General features: G+C 46.4%; 2 protein-coding genes across 2 annotated transcripts; both read left to right on the forward strand.

The window, feature by feature from the left end:
* Window positions 1–220: 220 nt before the first annotated feature.
* LOC119378251 (uncharacterized) lies at window positions 221–1,429 on the forward strand. The gene has a single exon (XM_037647445.1). It carries the CDS (start codon window positions 221–223, stop codon window positions 1,427–1,429), a length of 1,209 nt encoding a protein of 402 aa, XP_037503373.1.
* A 4,933-nt stretch (window positions 1,430–6,362) lies between these two features.
* On the forward strand, window positions 6,363–13,760 carry LOC119378250 (uncharacterized). Its single transcript, XM_049411728.1, has 5 exons — window positions 6,363–6,552; window positions 8,116–8,415; window positions 10,140–10,217; window positions 10,960–11,090; window positions 13,398–13,760. Exons 2-5 carry the CDS (start codon window positions 8,158–8,160, stop codon window positions 13,696–13,698), a joined length of 768 nt encoding a protein of 255 aa, XP_049267685.1. The 5' UTR covers window positions 6,363–6,552; window positions 8,116–8,157; the 3' UTR covers window positions 13,699–13,760.
* Window positions 13,761–16,347: the final 2,587 nt, after the last annotated feature.

Raw genomic sequence — 16,347 nt, forward strand, 5'->3', positions numbered from 1 at the left:
GGCACGTATGGGATGCGTTCCTGCGACGTGAAAGCTGTTGGAGATCATGTCTGGACATTGCACCGGCCGTCTACCCAACGCAGCAGGCGTCTGCAGGTGACGCGTAAGGCGTTTTCGCAAGTGGCAAATGGTGCGGGCCTGACAACGCAGCAACGGACGCTGAAACGTCGAGAAGGCTACAATACGATAAGTGCCTTTTGACTCTCATTTAGCTACAGCCATGTCGAGGTTGGGCAAGATAGAGGAGTTTGACGCCAAAGTTCAGACGTTCGATTCGTACTTGGAGCGTTTCGAGCACTTTGTCAGTGCGAATGACATAGCTCAAGAGAAGAAACTCTCAGTATTTTTGACAGTGATCGGGGCGGAAGCGTATGAAGTACTCAAGAATTTGGTTGTACCATCACTTCCTGGGGAGAAGACTTTTGATGAAGTCAAGGTTCTATTGAAAAACCATTACAGCCCCCCGATATCAATTATAGCTGAGAGGTGCAGGTTTAACCGCAGGGTTCAGCTTGAGCACGAAAGTGTAGAAGACTTTATCATTGAGATAAAGCATTTGGCTCGGAAATGTGATTTTGGGTCCTTTCTTAAAGATGCTATGCGTGACAGGCTTGTGGCAGGAATCCGCAGCGAAGACATTCAAAGGGCTCTATTCACAGAAGAAAACCTGGGCTTTGAAAGTGCTTGCAAAATTGCTCTTGCGCGAGAGCTAGCAGCCAAGCAAACAGCAATACTGCAAGCAGGAGGGACAAACTCGGCTGTAAATGCCCTCAAATATGAAGTGAACCCGGCTACTCAAAAGAAAAGATCAATGCAGCAGAATGAGAACAAAAAGACCAAGTGTTGTTGTTGTGGTAAGGCGCATGCCTTCAACAACTGCTGGTACAAGAACTATAAATGCAACCGGTGCTCTCAAGTAGGTCATCTGCAGAAAATGTGCCCAAGAAAGGCTCTACACAAAAGAACGCATATCGTGTCGGAATCATCCAGTGAAGATGAGCACACGATGTACGCGTGCCACGATTCATCTGGCAAGAAGAAGGGCTACATAGTTACCATGACCATAGAAGGAAACAGCGTTCCTATGCAAGTCGACACTGGTGCCGCGGTGTCTGTAGTCCCTGAAGAGGTGTATCGGTCGACTTTTCCGCACGTTAAATGTGAACCTACCACGGTTGTGCTGAAAACTTATACTGGTGAAAAGATTAATGTTTTGGGGGAGTGTCATGTAAAGGTGCAGTATGATGACCAGCAAGCTGTTTTACCGGCTGTTATTGTGCGTGAAGCTGAGCGAAAGTTACCAGCTCTTCTAGGTAGGACATGGCTCGAGAAATTTCAGCTTGATTGGCAGTCGTTGTTCTCTTTAAGTATAGATGATAGAGTTGCTTCGCTACGAGAGAAGTACGCGGGGGTCTTTCACCAACATTAGGCGCTATCAAAAACTATGAAGCGCAGATTGTCCTAAAACAAGGAGCTTCTCCTGTGTTTTGTAGAGCCCGGCCTGTGCCTTATGCACTGCGTGAAGCAGTTGAAAAGCAGCTGGATGAACTGGAGAAAGACGGCGTGGTTACACGAGTGAGTCACAGTGACTGGGCTACTCCTTTGGTGGTAGTTCCAAAGAAAGAAGGTGATAAGCTACGGCTTTGTGGTGATTTTAAAGTCACTGTTAACCCTGTTCTTAAGATAGACCATTATCCATTGCCGCAACCAGAGGAGTTGTTCACGTCAGTTTGTGAGGGAAAGGTATTTTGCGTGCTTGACTTGTCGTCAGCTTACCAACAAGTCGTGTTAAGCGAGAATTCAAGGCGAATCCTCACAGTTAACACTCACAAGGGGCTTTATCAATTTAATCGGCTTCCGTATGGTATTGCCAGTGCTCCAGCGCTGTTTCAGGAGCTCATGGATAAGGTGCTTATGGGAATAAAAAACGTGGGTTGCTACATCGACGATGTTATCATTGCAGGCAAAGACGTGAATGAGTGCTATAAAACATTAGACATAGTCTTGAAACGCCTGAGCGAGCACAATATTACTCTCAAGACGGAGAAATGCAAATTCTTTGAAAGCTCAGTGCGCTATCTGGGCCACCAGCTCAGCTCAGAAGGCATTTATCCTACTGAGGGGAAGGTTAAGGCCATAAAAGATGCTCCCCCGCCAAAAAACGTGACAGAACTCAAAGCATATTTAGGCTTGCTGAACTTTTACGGGAAGTTTATGAAAAACTTAGCAATGGTGGCAGAACCGTTGCACAAGTTGCTAAGAAAAGAGCAAAAGTGGATCTGGTCTAAAGAGTGTGGTAACGCTTTTGAAGCCACTAAACTACTGCTTATCAATAGTCGAGCGCTTACATACTTTGACGTTCGGAAACCACTGGCGCTACAGTGTGATGCTTCCGCGTACGGTGTTGGAGCCGTTATTTTTCATGTAATGCCAGACGGGCAAGAACGGCCAATTGCTTTTGCCTCACGAACTCTGACCCCAGCGGAGCGAAATTATGCTCAGTGTGAAAGGGAAGCGCTCGCGCTGATTTTTGGGCTTAAGAAATATCACAAGTTTCTTTTTGGTCGCCAGTTTGTACTCTACACCGACCATCAGCCACTTCTTGGTATTCTTGGCCAAGACAAACCGACCCCCTCCCTAGCTGCGGCTAGACTACAAAGGTGGTCGTTAATACTGGCAGCTCATCAGTACACCTTAAAGTATCGAAAGGGCAGCGAAACCGAAGTAGCTGATGCGCTGTCAAGACTTCCTTTGAGCTGCGACTCAAAAGGAGATGAAGCCGAGTGTTTATCTGTTTTTGAGTGTACGCCACTTACGGCGCAGGATGTGGCTAGAGCGACAGCCAGAGATGCTATACTGTGCACTGTTCGAGAGTACACCCTCTCGGGATGGCCTGCGGACGTACCAGAACATCTGCAACCGTATTACATACGGCGTTTTGAGCTCTCGATTGAGCAAGAATGTGTGACCTGGGGGTCACGAGTAATTGTACCGGAGCAGTTGAGAACGTCGGTACTAGCCTTATTGCATGAGGATCATCCTGGCACCAGCAGAATGAAAATGCTGGCACGCAGTTTCGTCTGGTGGCCGGGACTAGACAAGTGTATTGAAGAGTATGTCCGACAGTGCAGGGTGTGCCAGCGTGCACGCACAGCGGTTGAATTGGCTCCCCTACAGCCCTGGCCATATCCTGCGAAGTGTTGGCAAAGACTTCATCTAGACTTTGCATCAAAGGGCCAACACAACTTTCTGGTTTTGGTCGATGCCTATTCTAAGTGGATTGAAGTTTGGGTGATGTCTTCAATGACGGTATCGCAAACAATACGCAGGCTGCGCAGTGTTTTTTCGGCGTACGGCTTCCCGGAAGAAATTGTTAGTGATAATGGGCCACAGTTTACTTCACAAGAGTTTGCCGACTTTATGGCAAAGAATAATATAAACACACAAGGACACCGCCCTACCACGCAAGTTCTAATGGGGCTGCCGAACGCCTAGTACAAACGACTAAACAAGTGTTACTGAAACAGGTGCTTGCTCAATCTGAAACCAGGGAAAAAGAATCGCTGCAGGAGGGAATAGATAGTTTTCTTATGTCATACCGCAATACACCGCATACGCTTACAGGTAAGACGCCAGCCGAGCTCTTCCTGAAGCGGCAGCCTAGAGTGAAGTTAACCTTCCTGAAACCGGACTTTGTGAGTGATATGGTGAGCAAACAAGTCCGCGTTAAAGTAAGATCGGACACCAAAAGAGGTGGTGAACGTGTGTTTGTAGTGGGAGAGAGAGTGTGGGTGAAGTGTGTGCGCGGCGAGATTTCTTCCTGGGAAGAGGGCATAGTGACGCAAGTGGTTAGCCCCGTGACCTATCTTGTGCGTGTGGCTGAACAAGTGCGATTCGTTCACGTTGACCATTTGCGCCCATCATTCGCTGGCCCAGAAGCAGGTATGCGGTTGCCTGCTCCTGCTACTGATCCACCGCCAATTGACCCTTTGATCGAGACACCCTTTATGCCTACAACACCACCACCGCCAGAGATGGCGACAAAGCCGTTTGTTGAGCCACAGATGCCTCGACCAGTTGGTTCACCACCATCACTGTCTTCGAGCACCGCTGCAACAACTTCGAGGGTTCCCAGCCCGACTCTCCAGCCCCTTTTGCCACATCACTCGCCGCCAAGTGGTCCTCATCTGGATACCACAGCTGCAGATGCATCTCCCGTGCCTTTGAGGCGAAGTGCTCGGGAGCGTCGTCAGCCGAACTGGTTTAAGCATTCTGACTATGAGTGATGTGTATTTTCTTATTTCTTTTGGATTAAGTGGGGAGGATTGTTATAGCGTAGCAGAAGGATTAAAACGCTGGCCAGCGTCTGCTAGTGATCGGCACTTCGTGACGTCACTGTTGCTGGGGCATATAAGCTCGAACGGATTCACGCGGCAATAAACGCTCTGGTGTTCTGGACCTGTGTGCTGCGTCCAAGTTATTACAGTAACATGCACTGTTTTACAGCTGTTATGAGATCATAACAGCCTATTTTTGTGGCGTAGTTGTCCGGCGCCGCTTCCTCCGCCTCCGGTGTGCGTAAACAATGCAATAGGTAATGCGATTCATTATTGGGGGAATTTCGGCATCTAAGCCAATGGTATCGTTATATTTTTACCTCTGTTTATCGTCTCCGTGATATGTAATATACATCATAAAGTACTAACAAAAGGAGCTGAAAACCATGTGCTATGAATACATTACCTCTTTTTTTATGCAGTAAATTCAGTCGGTTTGTACTGGCCCCATACCAAAATAATGCAATGGTGGGTCTAAACTTCAAAAAAGTTTTTCTTCACTAAAACAAAAACTACTTCGATTAAACTTTCTGTGGACAAAGCTGTTATGATTCTGAATCGTATGCGCTCTTCTGCTTATTTTTTCTTGGACCACCTTAGGGTGCTACAGACGTCTGAACATAGGCCAATGTAGCGTTTTTTCCAAGTTCGGGATTTTATTTTAAAGCCTGTGCGCCGCACACAGGCATAACAAGAATTTTAGGCGATAGTACGTTTTATGGAGAGTTCTATAAAAATAATTGATGTATTTAATCTACAGTCGTCTTTTGTTAAAAAATTCCCGAAAACGCTGCAGTTTAACCAAATTTACCTACGCGCCAGGAGTGAAAAACATAAAGCTACTTTAAGCAACTGTTCTATAAAAAAAGCGCGATGCTCTAAAACACAGAAAAGCAAGTTTCTAATGAATGCGTAAAACGGTCCATTTATAGCGAATTTTTCTTTCGTACCTGGTTTTCCACCTTATCGAGAAGTTCAAATGGCGCTCACGTGCCCGAAAAAATTTTGCCGCCCAAAATATTTGGGAAAATACTGCAGGACTAATGTCTATATGTGTGTAATTTTCTCAGACTTTTCCAGAGAGATTGATTTTTGTCGAGCGCCCCGGCTGGGACAGTTGGCGTGGAATGACCCAGTAAGTAAGGTGAGATCGAAAAATGACATGGTAAAGGAATAATTAAATTGCAATGGAAAATCAGGCTCCACAAAGGAAAACAAATTCAGTGTGACAGCCCTTCTGTATTATGTGAGGCATGTTCATTTCACGTCAACGACAGGCCAAAAAGGATGCAAGGTAGTTTAAATCTATGAGGAATGACCTTTCTCGAGCAACGAGGAGAAACAAGGTTTCTCACGGAGGGTGCATGCAAGGTAGGATGTGCACCGATTGAAATGCGACAAGTTAGTGCACAATAATGCATGCATTTCAACTGCACCGTCTTCACTTCGTGTTGTTTTTGCATAATTTCGACTTGAAAACCTACGCCACAGCTATCGTTACCGTTCGCGGTCATATTTATAGTGAGATGACACGGTTATCTCGAAAAATTACGCGTACCAGTTGTTATACTAAAGTTCTGATGTCGCGTTTCAATCCGTGAGAAATGTACACTGCACATAAGCGGGCGCCGCTCTTCAATGCGAAGTGTAATAAACCATCCTTGTGACCTGACAAATTCAGTGTTAGATGAGAGAAAATGGCAATCTGACTTCGGGATATTTTTATATTCCCACTGAAACATTCCGAATGCCATTCCAAATATTCCGTATATTTCCGTAAGATTCTGACGGAAATATATCTGACATATATAAAAAATGTATTGAAAATATGTAGATTTCTTAGGAAACATATGGAATTGTTGGAATAGCATACGGAACGCGTCATTAGGAATGTATGAGGGGTAAAAGTACCGATTCTATGAATCCATGTTTTCAATTACGCTTTGTAGCAGAGAACTTTCGAAGCCACACAACACCTGCGTTGTTGCTCGTGAATATTATTAGTTGTTTTCTGTTTTTAGATACGCACAAGACGTCCGAAGAGGAGACGCGAGTTGCTCTTGGCAAAGTGCTGAAGTCGGCAGGTATAAATGAGTGGCCTTTGACACGAAATCCAGAGTATGAATATACCAAAGTGTTGGAGAGGACAGGCCTGAGACCTGTGGCCACAATATCAGCTGTCCCTGATCGGCAGCACCCGCGATACATATTAGCAGTAAGTTTGATCTCACTCAGCCGAGACGCCATAGTTAAGGCAAAAACGCTTAACCATTGCCATCACTTTTCAAACATCTGGCCTCGTCTAGCATAATCTTGTCTTCACGAAGACTACAATTACACGTGCTAAATTTGCCCAAAAATTAGCAGTAGGCATCGCCTAGTGTTTTAAAGAACACCACAACATCGCGGTCACCGTTAGGCCCTATATTTTTCGCCATTATGTGGTTTGCTGTATAGTTGATGGAAATCAATTATCGTATGATTATGCGACACTGCACCCTAAAATCTGCTCATGTGGTTTTTGTCGTAGTTATCGCATTTCTCAGTTACATCGACCTTCGCTACCCTAATCACTTCTGCGTGTTGTAAATAGTATCTTTATGTTTCAATCACAAACATAACGAGGAGGGGCGGATCTCATCAATGTGGCATCAAGCGTTGACGTCACGGATGTCATCAAAGAGAACCAGAAAAAACGCCAAACGTAAGCAGATTGCGCGGGATCCCGCCTTCATATTGCGTCACATGGCATAGGGCCATGCCATGGAAGAAAACATGAACACCTTCCGTCGACTACCCACTATGCACAGGAAAAAAAAAAGAGAGAGAAAAAGCAATCTCTAGATGCTCAGCCATCTAAGCTCGATGACAACCACCATTCATGACAATCACCGTTTTTAGCTTACGTGTGACGAGCACGAACACAGACAAATGGTATATACATGTCACTTCAGGCAACCATGGGACGTAATTTTGTGTCTCCGACAATCTATGTTTAGCAATTAGAAGCAGCGAACAAGTCATTACAATTTTACCATGAATCGTTCACGACAGGCCCGTAGCCAGGGGTGGGGGGGGGCGCCCCTACCCCGGAATTTTTATGGTACATGGTGTTTCACCGAAAATCGATAATGATAATAGGCGTTTTTCTCAAATAGTCAAGGCCTTCAGCAAGCGCCCCCCCCCCCCCAAAAAAAAAAAAAGAAAAAAAAATCCTGGCTACGGGCCTGGTTCACGATGACAGCAGATATAGCATTAGAAAGTGGGTAAATAATCGACTCTGCTTGAACCCGATCATTTCCTCGCAAATTGACCTAATTAATTTGTTAGGAGAACCAAGCGTCCAACGTGAGGGTATTAGTTTGTAGTTCAATGGTGTCGCTCTTTTCATGCTTACAAGTAGCCTTAAGTACTTGTACCAGACGCTGGTGTATAGAAAAACGCCCAATTTGAATTAATGACCTATTTTATCGATTGAAGTACATTATACTTTACAGAATAATTAGCACGACTGCCCCTTCCTCAATGAGCCAACGTTTCTCAGACTTCTTTCTCTGCATGAAGCTTGCCTTTTGATTCTTTATTTGTCAGGGGGTTAAGCCTGAACATGTGCTTTGCTATCACAGCTCGAATGTCTCATTTTTGATGTCTTTCTCTGTTTCTGTTCTGTGTGATCAAGGTTAGTCACCATGACGTACACTTCATTGAAGATGTTCGAAGCAGGGAACTTTTTGCGTATATAACGGCTCACCATATTTCTGCGTTTCGTTTCTCGCAGGTGAATGCACCTCTCCCAAGGTTTGCAGCGTATCCGGAAGCAATGGCAAAAATTAAAAGCCAGCGGTCAAAGCTCGCAGCGTACAAGGCGCTTATTCGTTCAGTCCTAAAGTTGTATTGTGAAATTCGAAACGACGAAGTGAATGAAAGAGACGAATTTACTGACGATAGGTATGAATATCAAAGCAGTGACGCAGGACAGAGTAGCGAAGTGGAAGAATCACCAAGTGCTGTTGAGAAAGACGAAATGCTTGAAGGAGTCATATCCGATATTATTGAAGTGGAAGTAAAAATTGCTGAGGTGAGTAGTCAACGCACATTTATGGAGAAATATATGTATAACTGCTGCATGTTTCCAAAATAAACTGTAAGGAGTAGCAAGATAATACAGAAATCTGAATTAGCCAAACCAAAGGCGTGACGCCGTATAATGTAAATCATGTGTAGAAGCTAAGGCCGGCTATAAGGAGCTGTGACTGCAAACATTGGACGTTCGACGAATACAGTTCTTAAAGGCGTTCTAACGGTGTAGTTTCCTGATCAGATGTAAAAGCAGTATTTCAGACAAAAACTTTCGTTAGCTTAACATCAATTGGCTACAAATATGCTAACTGGACATCAGAAATCGAAGTTGTAAACAGTAAAGAGTCGTTGTCAGTAATATGGCTAACCCAGAATTGCGATTAAAAAGTTTGCGGCAGAGGCCAAGCACTGCTGGTGCTGATGTTTTGCGAAGTAGTATATTTTTTTACGTTGCGCCGAGTGTTACAGGGCAGGCCAACGTCTTTGTTTAAATGAAGTAGTAGCGTGCCTGACGACGAGCGTACACGAGTGCCGGCGTAACGTTGGCGCTCGCGCGGGAACGCTGAGGTCTGTTACGCGAGGGAGAAACCAGCGCTCCGGCGCCCTGGCGTGCTTGACGCAAAGAGCGTTCATCGGCACTTTCCAGCAAGGTCCAGCAGTGCCAGACTATAAGAGCAACGCATCGACAGGCGAATGCCACGAAATTCACCGCGTTAGAGCAATGACAGGCGAAACACATTCACGCGTACTAGGTTCACTCTACATACTACATTTCGCATTCGTGATGCTGATCGTGTCGCAAGTTATCCTGCTGCCATAGAAACTTCGGAGCAGGGCCTAATTTTTTGCACCTTCGGCGCAGCCGCTTCCCAACAGGATGGTTTTACTTGTACAGTTAACGAACAGCCGGTCCTGTAGCATGCTGTATTCAGGTGCTGTGTCATTTTTCTCCAGCTGCTATGAGTGGTTGCTGGTAGCCGTCAGTGTTAGTCGCTGCGAAGGAAAAATGCGGCACTACGTGTCAACGTCGTGTATTTGCGTCAGAGGCTGCCATGTAGGCCCAATAGCATTAGACACTGTGCGAAATATATTTCTCAATATCTAACAAAGCTGCAGGGCACTTCTATTGAGACGCATTTCACTACCGTGTTACGAAAGATTCCTACGGAAGAGGAATAGCCATATTTTATGTGCACTGTGAAACTTTGGCAGCGCAAACAAACGGGACACAGAAAGAGCGGGACACAAACAAGCGCAGTTTGTGTTCCGCTATTTCGGTGTCCCGTTTGTTTGTGCTGTGAAAATTTCACAATGAATCTATCAGATCTAGCCCGCCTTTCAACCTTTCTGCATAATTTTTCTTTCCTAAGTACTCCTCCACGGTAAGGTAGCAAATCGGACGTGCGTCTCCTCATCTTTCCTGTAACTATTTTATTTCTTGGCTCTGTCACGTGTTCTAAGTTTCTAACCTTTTATTGAAAGTCTAGGAAATATATGCATGACTGTCATTTTCGATGGAGGCGAAAATGTTTGAGGCCTGTGTACTTAGATTTACGTACACGCTAAAGAACCCCAGGTGGTCGAAATTTCCGGAGTCCTCGACTACGGCGTCTCTCATAATAATATCGTGGTTTTGGACGTTACACCCCAGATACTATTATTATGCATGAATGTAAAGGATTAGCTCTCGAAAAAATAGCATACCGGATCATTTTCTTTCAGATGATTGTGATGGGACGCGTACTCGATTATTATCAAACAGACACTGTGCAAAAATGGGATCAAAGATTGGGAAGAAAGGTAAGCTTGAATTTAGTTGTACAGTTTCCTTATATCTGTTATCGATAAACACCGCAGCAAAAGAAGGTGTGTTTCAGCTTTGCGGCGACACAGACACCTACGAAAAATAAGATCGCTGAGACAAGTCAGGAATAACGTCTGTAGACTTCATTTTAGCCCAAGGAATTTAACTGTGCACTGTAATGCTAATTAGTATGGAATCAGAAAAGAGTTAAGAAAAGGTGCTTATCTTGTTCCATTAAAATAAAGGGAGCCGATCAAATGTCACTTTTGTGTATAAGGCTAGGGCGACGAAAAGAAGCCAGAGAAAAGAATAAAGAAAACACGACAAAGTCTAGGAGTATTACCTTGGAAAAACGCCGTGCGAAAGAAAATGAACAAAGAAGAAACACAGGCCCTGTACTTTGCGCACTGTGTTTTCCACAGTTAAATATGAACGAGCGTGCCCAAATGAAAGTCCTGGTTAAGTTTTCATATATAACTTTCATGCGAAGGATAATAAAAATAACAACAATCGTCGGGGTTTAACGTCCCAAAACCACGATATGATTATGAGGGACGCCGCAGTGGAGGGCTCCGGAAATTTCGGTCACCGGGGGTTTTTAACGTGCAGCTAAATCTAAACACACGGGCCTCAAGCATCTTTTATTTGATGGAAGATGTCCGAAAATTGCATGCAATGGTTCTCTGCTAAACCACTGATAGACTGAGTTATCGTAGCTAGTCTTGCACTTTCCTTCAGTTTCCTTTCATGGAAGGCTTGCGCACGGACGTCACAAGAGCCAAGAGAACACTGCTGAATAATTACGAAGTTGGCGTGCACCTTCTCAACTATTTCAAGAAGTTGATTGAATATCTGGACACCCTGGAAGTGTAAGTTCTAGAATCTTTACGCGAAAAAAATTAAAAGTAAGTGTACTTGGTACACAGGTTGCACCCGTTTCATGGTTGTTCCAGGTTTGTACCTGGAGGAGTAGAGCTATCGCTCTGAATTGTTTCGAGACAGGAAATACTTGCACGTTGACGCCTTTTCCTGGCTTGAATCTATTTCACCTTGTATTATGTCTTAAACATTTGAATTATACAGGCTGCCAAGTCTTTATTCCCGTTGAAGGCCCGTTAACACAAAGTGACACGCTTAATATGCAGGCAAACCTGTACATTAGTGTTTCAACAGCAATAAAGTGCTAGTATATAGTTTGCGCTAAGTCCTCCTACGTCTCTCTTCTATTCTAGGAATATCCTTCGCGTAAAACTCGGCCCATTCAGGAACCTTGATTGAAATGTAAGCTGACCAAGAAGGGAAATCTGGGCTAGTTGGTTATAGTTCATTTTTGATCAGCTTAGAGCGCAATAAAAAGACGAGGACTCAGACAAAGGGTGTGACGACACGAGTGCTTGGTCTGTGTCCTCGTCTTTTTATTGCACTGTAAGCTGATCGAAAATAAGCCGACCAGCTTGAAAGCATTTTGCGACTTATGCTGTACGACAACTGTTAGTTGTATATGCTAGAAATTTAGACTGTGATCAACAGCACGGCTGGAAATTCGCACAGGAACAAAACAGGCACGTCCACCAGCCAGCCGTTTTTATAATACATTTGAAGACAATGTTCTGTATCTAAAACAATGAGAAACATTTTCTAATGTAGTACCATTTAGGGAAACTTCTGTAATGGCATAAATGAACGATGAATATATCAGGCATGCCAATTGTTCAGATTATGATCTTACGCAGGGAGCATTTTTGAGACATAATTGCGGGAGGGGTTCTTTCGTACATATTAGGGTCATTGGCTTGTGCGCTTAAGATGTATTCTTGACTTCGAGCATAGGAAGAGGTTATTTGACTACAAGCATGTAGATGCTAACAGCATGAGGGTAAATAACTATTTAGAGTGTATGACCAGAACTGATGTGCATTTTAATCAGCTGAAGACGGATCTTCTGTGGCTGCCGTACTCTCTCAACCATGACGTATTACGACCAGGGTGCAAGGTTTCACGGGATGCGTGTCAACCGCAGAGTTTACGCCAATCCACCCCACTTTATGGCGCGAGAAGAGACTCCCATAAACAACACGACAGGCTTGTGCAAACATACTCTGTACCGACTTTCCACACTTTGAACTACATAAAGGGTGAGGAGGTTTTATCGCCAGCGTGGTATGCGGCGGCTTCCAGCATAACCACCTCGTTCTGTTTGAGTTCCGGTGGCCACGAGACTATGCGTGGGCGCCTCAGTCATGTGCCTGCTACGCGTATGCATCTTCCACCCTGAAGGAGTGACTGCTGGTTTCTTCCTCAGACATCATAAGAAAACTGTTTAAAAACGTTAATTTCCTACGTTTGGCTGAGCACTAAGATTCCGTTTTTGCAGTGGTCCCGCGGATTAGAGTTAGCATTAAGTGAACTCATTGTCTCTCTCTCTTGCTCTCACTCTTCCTCATGATGTATCCAACGTTGATGCCGGAAATATGTATAGTATATGTGCGGTTTGACGAGTGGTGCGTGTCGCAAACGCACTGTAATTTTTCCTCTGAGCACGGAGCTTATTAAGGTGGCAGCGTTATATGTCTCATGCGAAGATGACCTTGAGCTAAAAGCCAGCGTTTAACAGAAATCGTACAAAAAGTCATCTGACGATCCGCGGGCCTCATGGCGGCTGCGAGCTGCGCGTTAAGTTTGTCTTTGCGGAGTTCGCGTAAGGAAAATATTAAAAAAAGTGGCGTTCGCTTGGTTTGTCCTACTGAAGGCTATGGAGTAACGCGGAAAGGGCGCGCAATTAATACGCAAGAAAAGACATGAAATTGAATACAGAACAGCAAGAATAAGTACTTCCTGTGTACATCTTTAATATATAGGAAGCCGCATATACACATTCGCCTTCGAGTCATCTTAAGCAAATGCATAAAGGACCACTATAATGTTTTCGTGTTTTTTTGACTCGGTTGGTTTTTCCTAATTTTGCTCTGCATTGTTACTCTCTTGTTTTAAGTACCTTGTATTGAGCACAGATATTCATGCAGTCCCGAAAGAATGAAGCTTAGTGATCTATAGAAAATCGTGCGCTCTTGGGACACACTTATAAATATTGCTGATAACTATAAGTGCAGTTGACTGCGCAGTTTGCTTTTGAGGACATGATTTCTACTGATCTTCCTTTTCTGGTATTCTTACAGGAAGAAGTTCGTCAACTACGTTGGCTGGTATTTTGTTCGAGAGGTTGCGGACGTAATGACTACAGACATCCGGGATAAGCTTAACAAATTTCTCTTAACACTACCGAAGCCTAGAATCCAAGTAGACCTAAACGCCCATCATTGCATCGAAAAGCTGATCGGATATCACGGCGTTATGGAAGACGGCGTCGCACATTTGTACCTAGCACGCTACTTTAATCAAAAAGCCGTGGAAAAAGTAAGAAGGCAGATATATAAATGCTTCAGAGATGTCAAAGTGTACTCTCATAAAAAGCTATAAGTTACATTACTACTTCCTTTTCTAAAATTTTCTTAAATGTTATTAAATTGCATTATAAATTACATCTGGCTGGAAGTGATGACATTACATAGCTATTGCTTTTGAAAAGTAATGAAATCACTTTGATATTGCCACGCCCGCTTCTTCTTTTATTTTGATGTGTTCGAGTTTGACCAGCAAGGACGGTTATCAACGCTCGACGCTGGCCCCGAAGCAGTGTTCGAGAAGCTTCACGATTTTCGTAGATCATTTTGTTAAGATTGCGCGCCGCACGCGAATGTTCCAGCTTTGTCGAGAGATAACGCCGCCACCAGCGATATTGCTGGAAAGTTCCATAGCGCCTGTATAAAAGCCGACGCGCTTGACCGCTTGTCAGTTGATCGACGGACGACGCCCTGTTCGCCGCTATCATTGTACAGCGTGTATTGCTGCAGTTCTAGTTCTCATTTTCCGGCCACAAGTTCGGCCAAATAAACAGTTTCATCCTGCAAACGCCGACTGCTGTCTTCGTTGACGTCACGACCACGTGACATCTGGTGGAGGTGCTGCTTCTTCCATGATCCGGACGCCCCCGCGAAGCGCTGACCAAAGCCAAAGCCGCGACGAGGACGACGGCAAGGAGAACCCGGATCGTCGAACAAGCCGCAGGCAGAAGGGACTGCCGTCAGAGCACGGGCTCCTTCCCGAAAAAGACAGACAGTCGCAGATCCCAAGATCGACCGCAGCGACGATGACCGACCCCGTGCAGCCTGCGCCGATCCTTCTTCGGCATCCCAAGGAGCCGCCAACCTTCCGCGGGTCGTCGTTTGAAGACCCGGAGACCTGGCTTGAAACATACGACCGTGTCGCCGCCTTTAACAACTGAACCAATGAAGACAAGCTGCGTCACGTGTACTTCTACCTCGAAGACGCGGCCAGAACCTGGTTTGAGAATCGGGAGTCATCAATGCAGACCTGGGATCTTTTCCGCAGCGCATTCCTGCACACGTTCACAAGCGTCGTCCGCAGGGAAAGAGCCGCTTCTTTGCTGGAGACCCGGGTGCAGCTGCCAAACGAAAACGTCACCATCTTCACGCAAGAGATGACTCGACTTTTCCGTCAGGCCGACGCTGCGATGGCGGAAGACAAAAAAGTTCGCCTGCTCATGCGGGGTGTCAAACAAGAACTTTTCGCGGGACTTGTCCGCAACCCGCCCACGACGGTCGCCGAATTCCTCACCGAGGCTACGACTATTGAGAAGACACTGGACATGCGGACGAAACAATACAACCGCTCGACGCTGTCTGCAACCAATTCCGAAGTGCACTCACTAGCCACCGACGACTTGCGCAAAATCATCCGAGCGATCGTGCGGGAGGAGTTGCGCAAGCTGTTACCTTCGCCGCAGCCTCAAGTGGATTCGATCGCAGACATTGTCCGCGAGGAAATCAAAGAGTCACTGGGTGTTCCCCAGCCGGCACCGCCGCAGCTTCGAGCAATGAGCTATGCTGCTGCAGCCCGACGCAACGCCCCCCCTCCTCGCCCACGTCAAGACGTCGCGCCGCCCCAGCAGTTCCGCCGCCAGGCACCACCGCCGCCACCACCAACGTCATACCGCCCGCCAGCTGGTCAGCGATACACACCGAGGAAGACCGACGTTTGGCGCGCCCCCGACCATCGTCCACTCTGCTACCACTGCGGAGAAGCCGGCCACACCTACCGCCGCTGCCATTTCGACAGATGGGATTGCGTGGGTTCGCCGTCGACGCGCCACGTCCACAGCAGGGGGAACGACCACGTGACATCGCCGACTACTTGGCAGGAACGCAGTGGACCCCCCGAGGACGTTCCCGATCGCCGTCGCCAGGCCGCTACGCCTCTCCCCAACGCCGACCATACACTGGCCCAACCCGGGGCCGGTCACCTAGCCCGTATCCGGAAAACTAAGGGCAGCAACCGATGGAGGTGCGGTTGCTGTACGACGAAATACCGAAGACCCTCCGCCGCCGACGCCACCGCCACGACGAAGGCTTCAGGACACGACGCGAACCCCTGACGACGAAACCTCGCGGACCGAAGTAGACCTGACGACGCAACGTGGAAGCAGCGGAACAAACCGACGTAGCCGTGACCCGACGCCACGACCTAACTGCAACGCAAGACGACGAACTAGAGACCTCGACGTTCTTATCGACGGCCACAGCGTCACAGCCCTCGTCGACACCGGAGCCGACTATTCTGTCATCAGTGGACCGTTCGCCACGAAGCTGAAGAAAGTTAGGACAGCCTGGGAAGGCCCCGAAATCCGGACAGCTGGAGGTCACCTCGTAACCCCGGAGGGAATCTGCACAGCGAGACTCACCATTAACAACCGCATTTATCCCGCGAACTTCGTAATCCTGCTGCGTTGCTCGAGAGATGTCATCCTTGGTATGGACTTCTTAGGCCTTCATGGTGCAATCATCGACCTGAGGTCTAAGTCAATAACACTGTCCACGGAAAAGGCACTACCGCCGCACACTCCGCCAAGAAAGCACGCCTTGAATGTGCTGGAAGACCATGTCACCATTCCCCCTCGCTCCAGCGTCATCATTTCCGTCGGCACTCAAAAATCAGCAGACCTGGAAGGCGTTGTTGAAGGCGACCAGCACCACTTGATTAACCGCAAGA

This window comes from Rhipicephalus sanguineus, unplaced genomic scaffold, assembly GCF_013339695.2.
Source record: "Rhipicephalus sanguineus isolate Rsan-2018 unplaced genomic scaffold, BIME_Rsan_1.4 Seq7499, whole genome shotgun sequence".
In the NCBI taxonomy this organism is placed as follows: Eukaryota; Metazoa; Arthropoda; class Arachnida; order Ixodida; family Ixodidae; genus Rhipicephalus; species Rhipicephalus sanguineus.

What these genes read in the sequence shown, in the direction of transcription:
- LOC119378251 (XM_037647445.1), top strand. Translation starts at nt 221, where the DNA reads ATGTCGAGGTTGGGCAAGATAGAGGAGTTTGACGCCAAAGTTCAGACG.
- LOC119378250 (XM_049411728.1), top strand. Translation starts at nt 8,158, where the DNA reads ATGGCAAAAATTAAAAGCCAGCGGTCAAAGCTCGCAGCGTACAAGGCG. An exon ending in TGGAAGTAAAAATTGCTGAG is followed by an intron (nt 8,416 to 10,139) that starts GTGAGTAGTCAA and finishes ATTTTCTTTCAG; the next exon opens with ATGATTGTGATGGGACGCGT. An exon ending in TATCTGGACACCCTGGAAGT is followed by an intron (nt 11,091 to 13,397) that starts GTAAGTTCTAGA and finishes GTATTCTTACAG; the next exon opens with GAAGAAGTTCGTCAACTACG.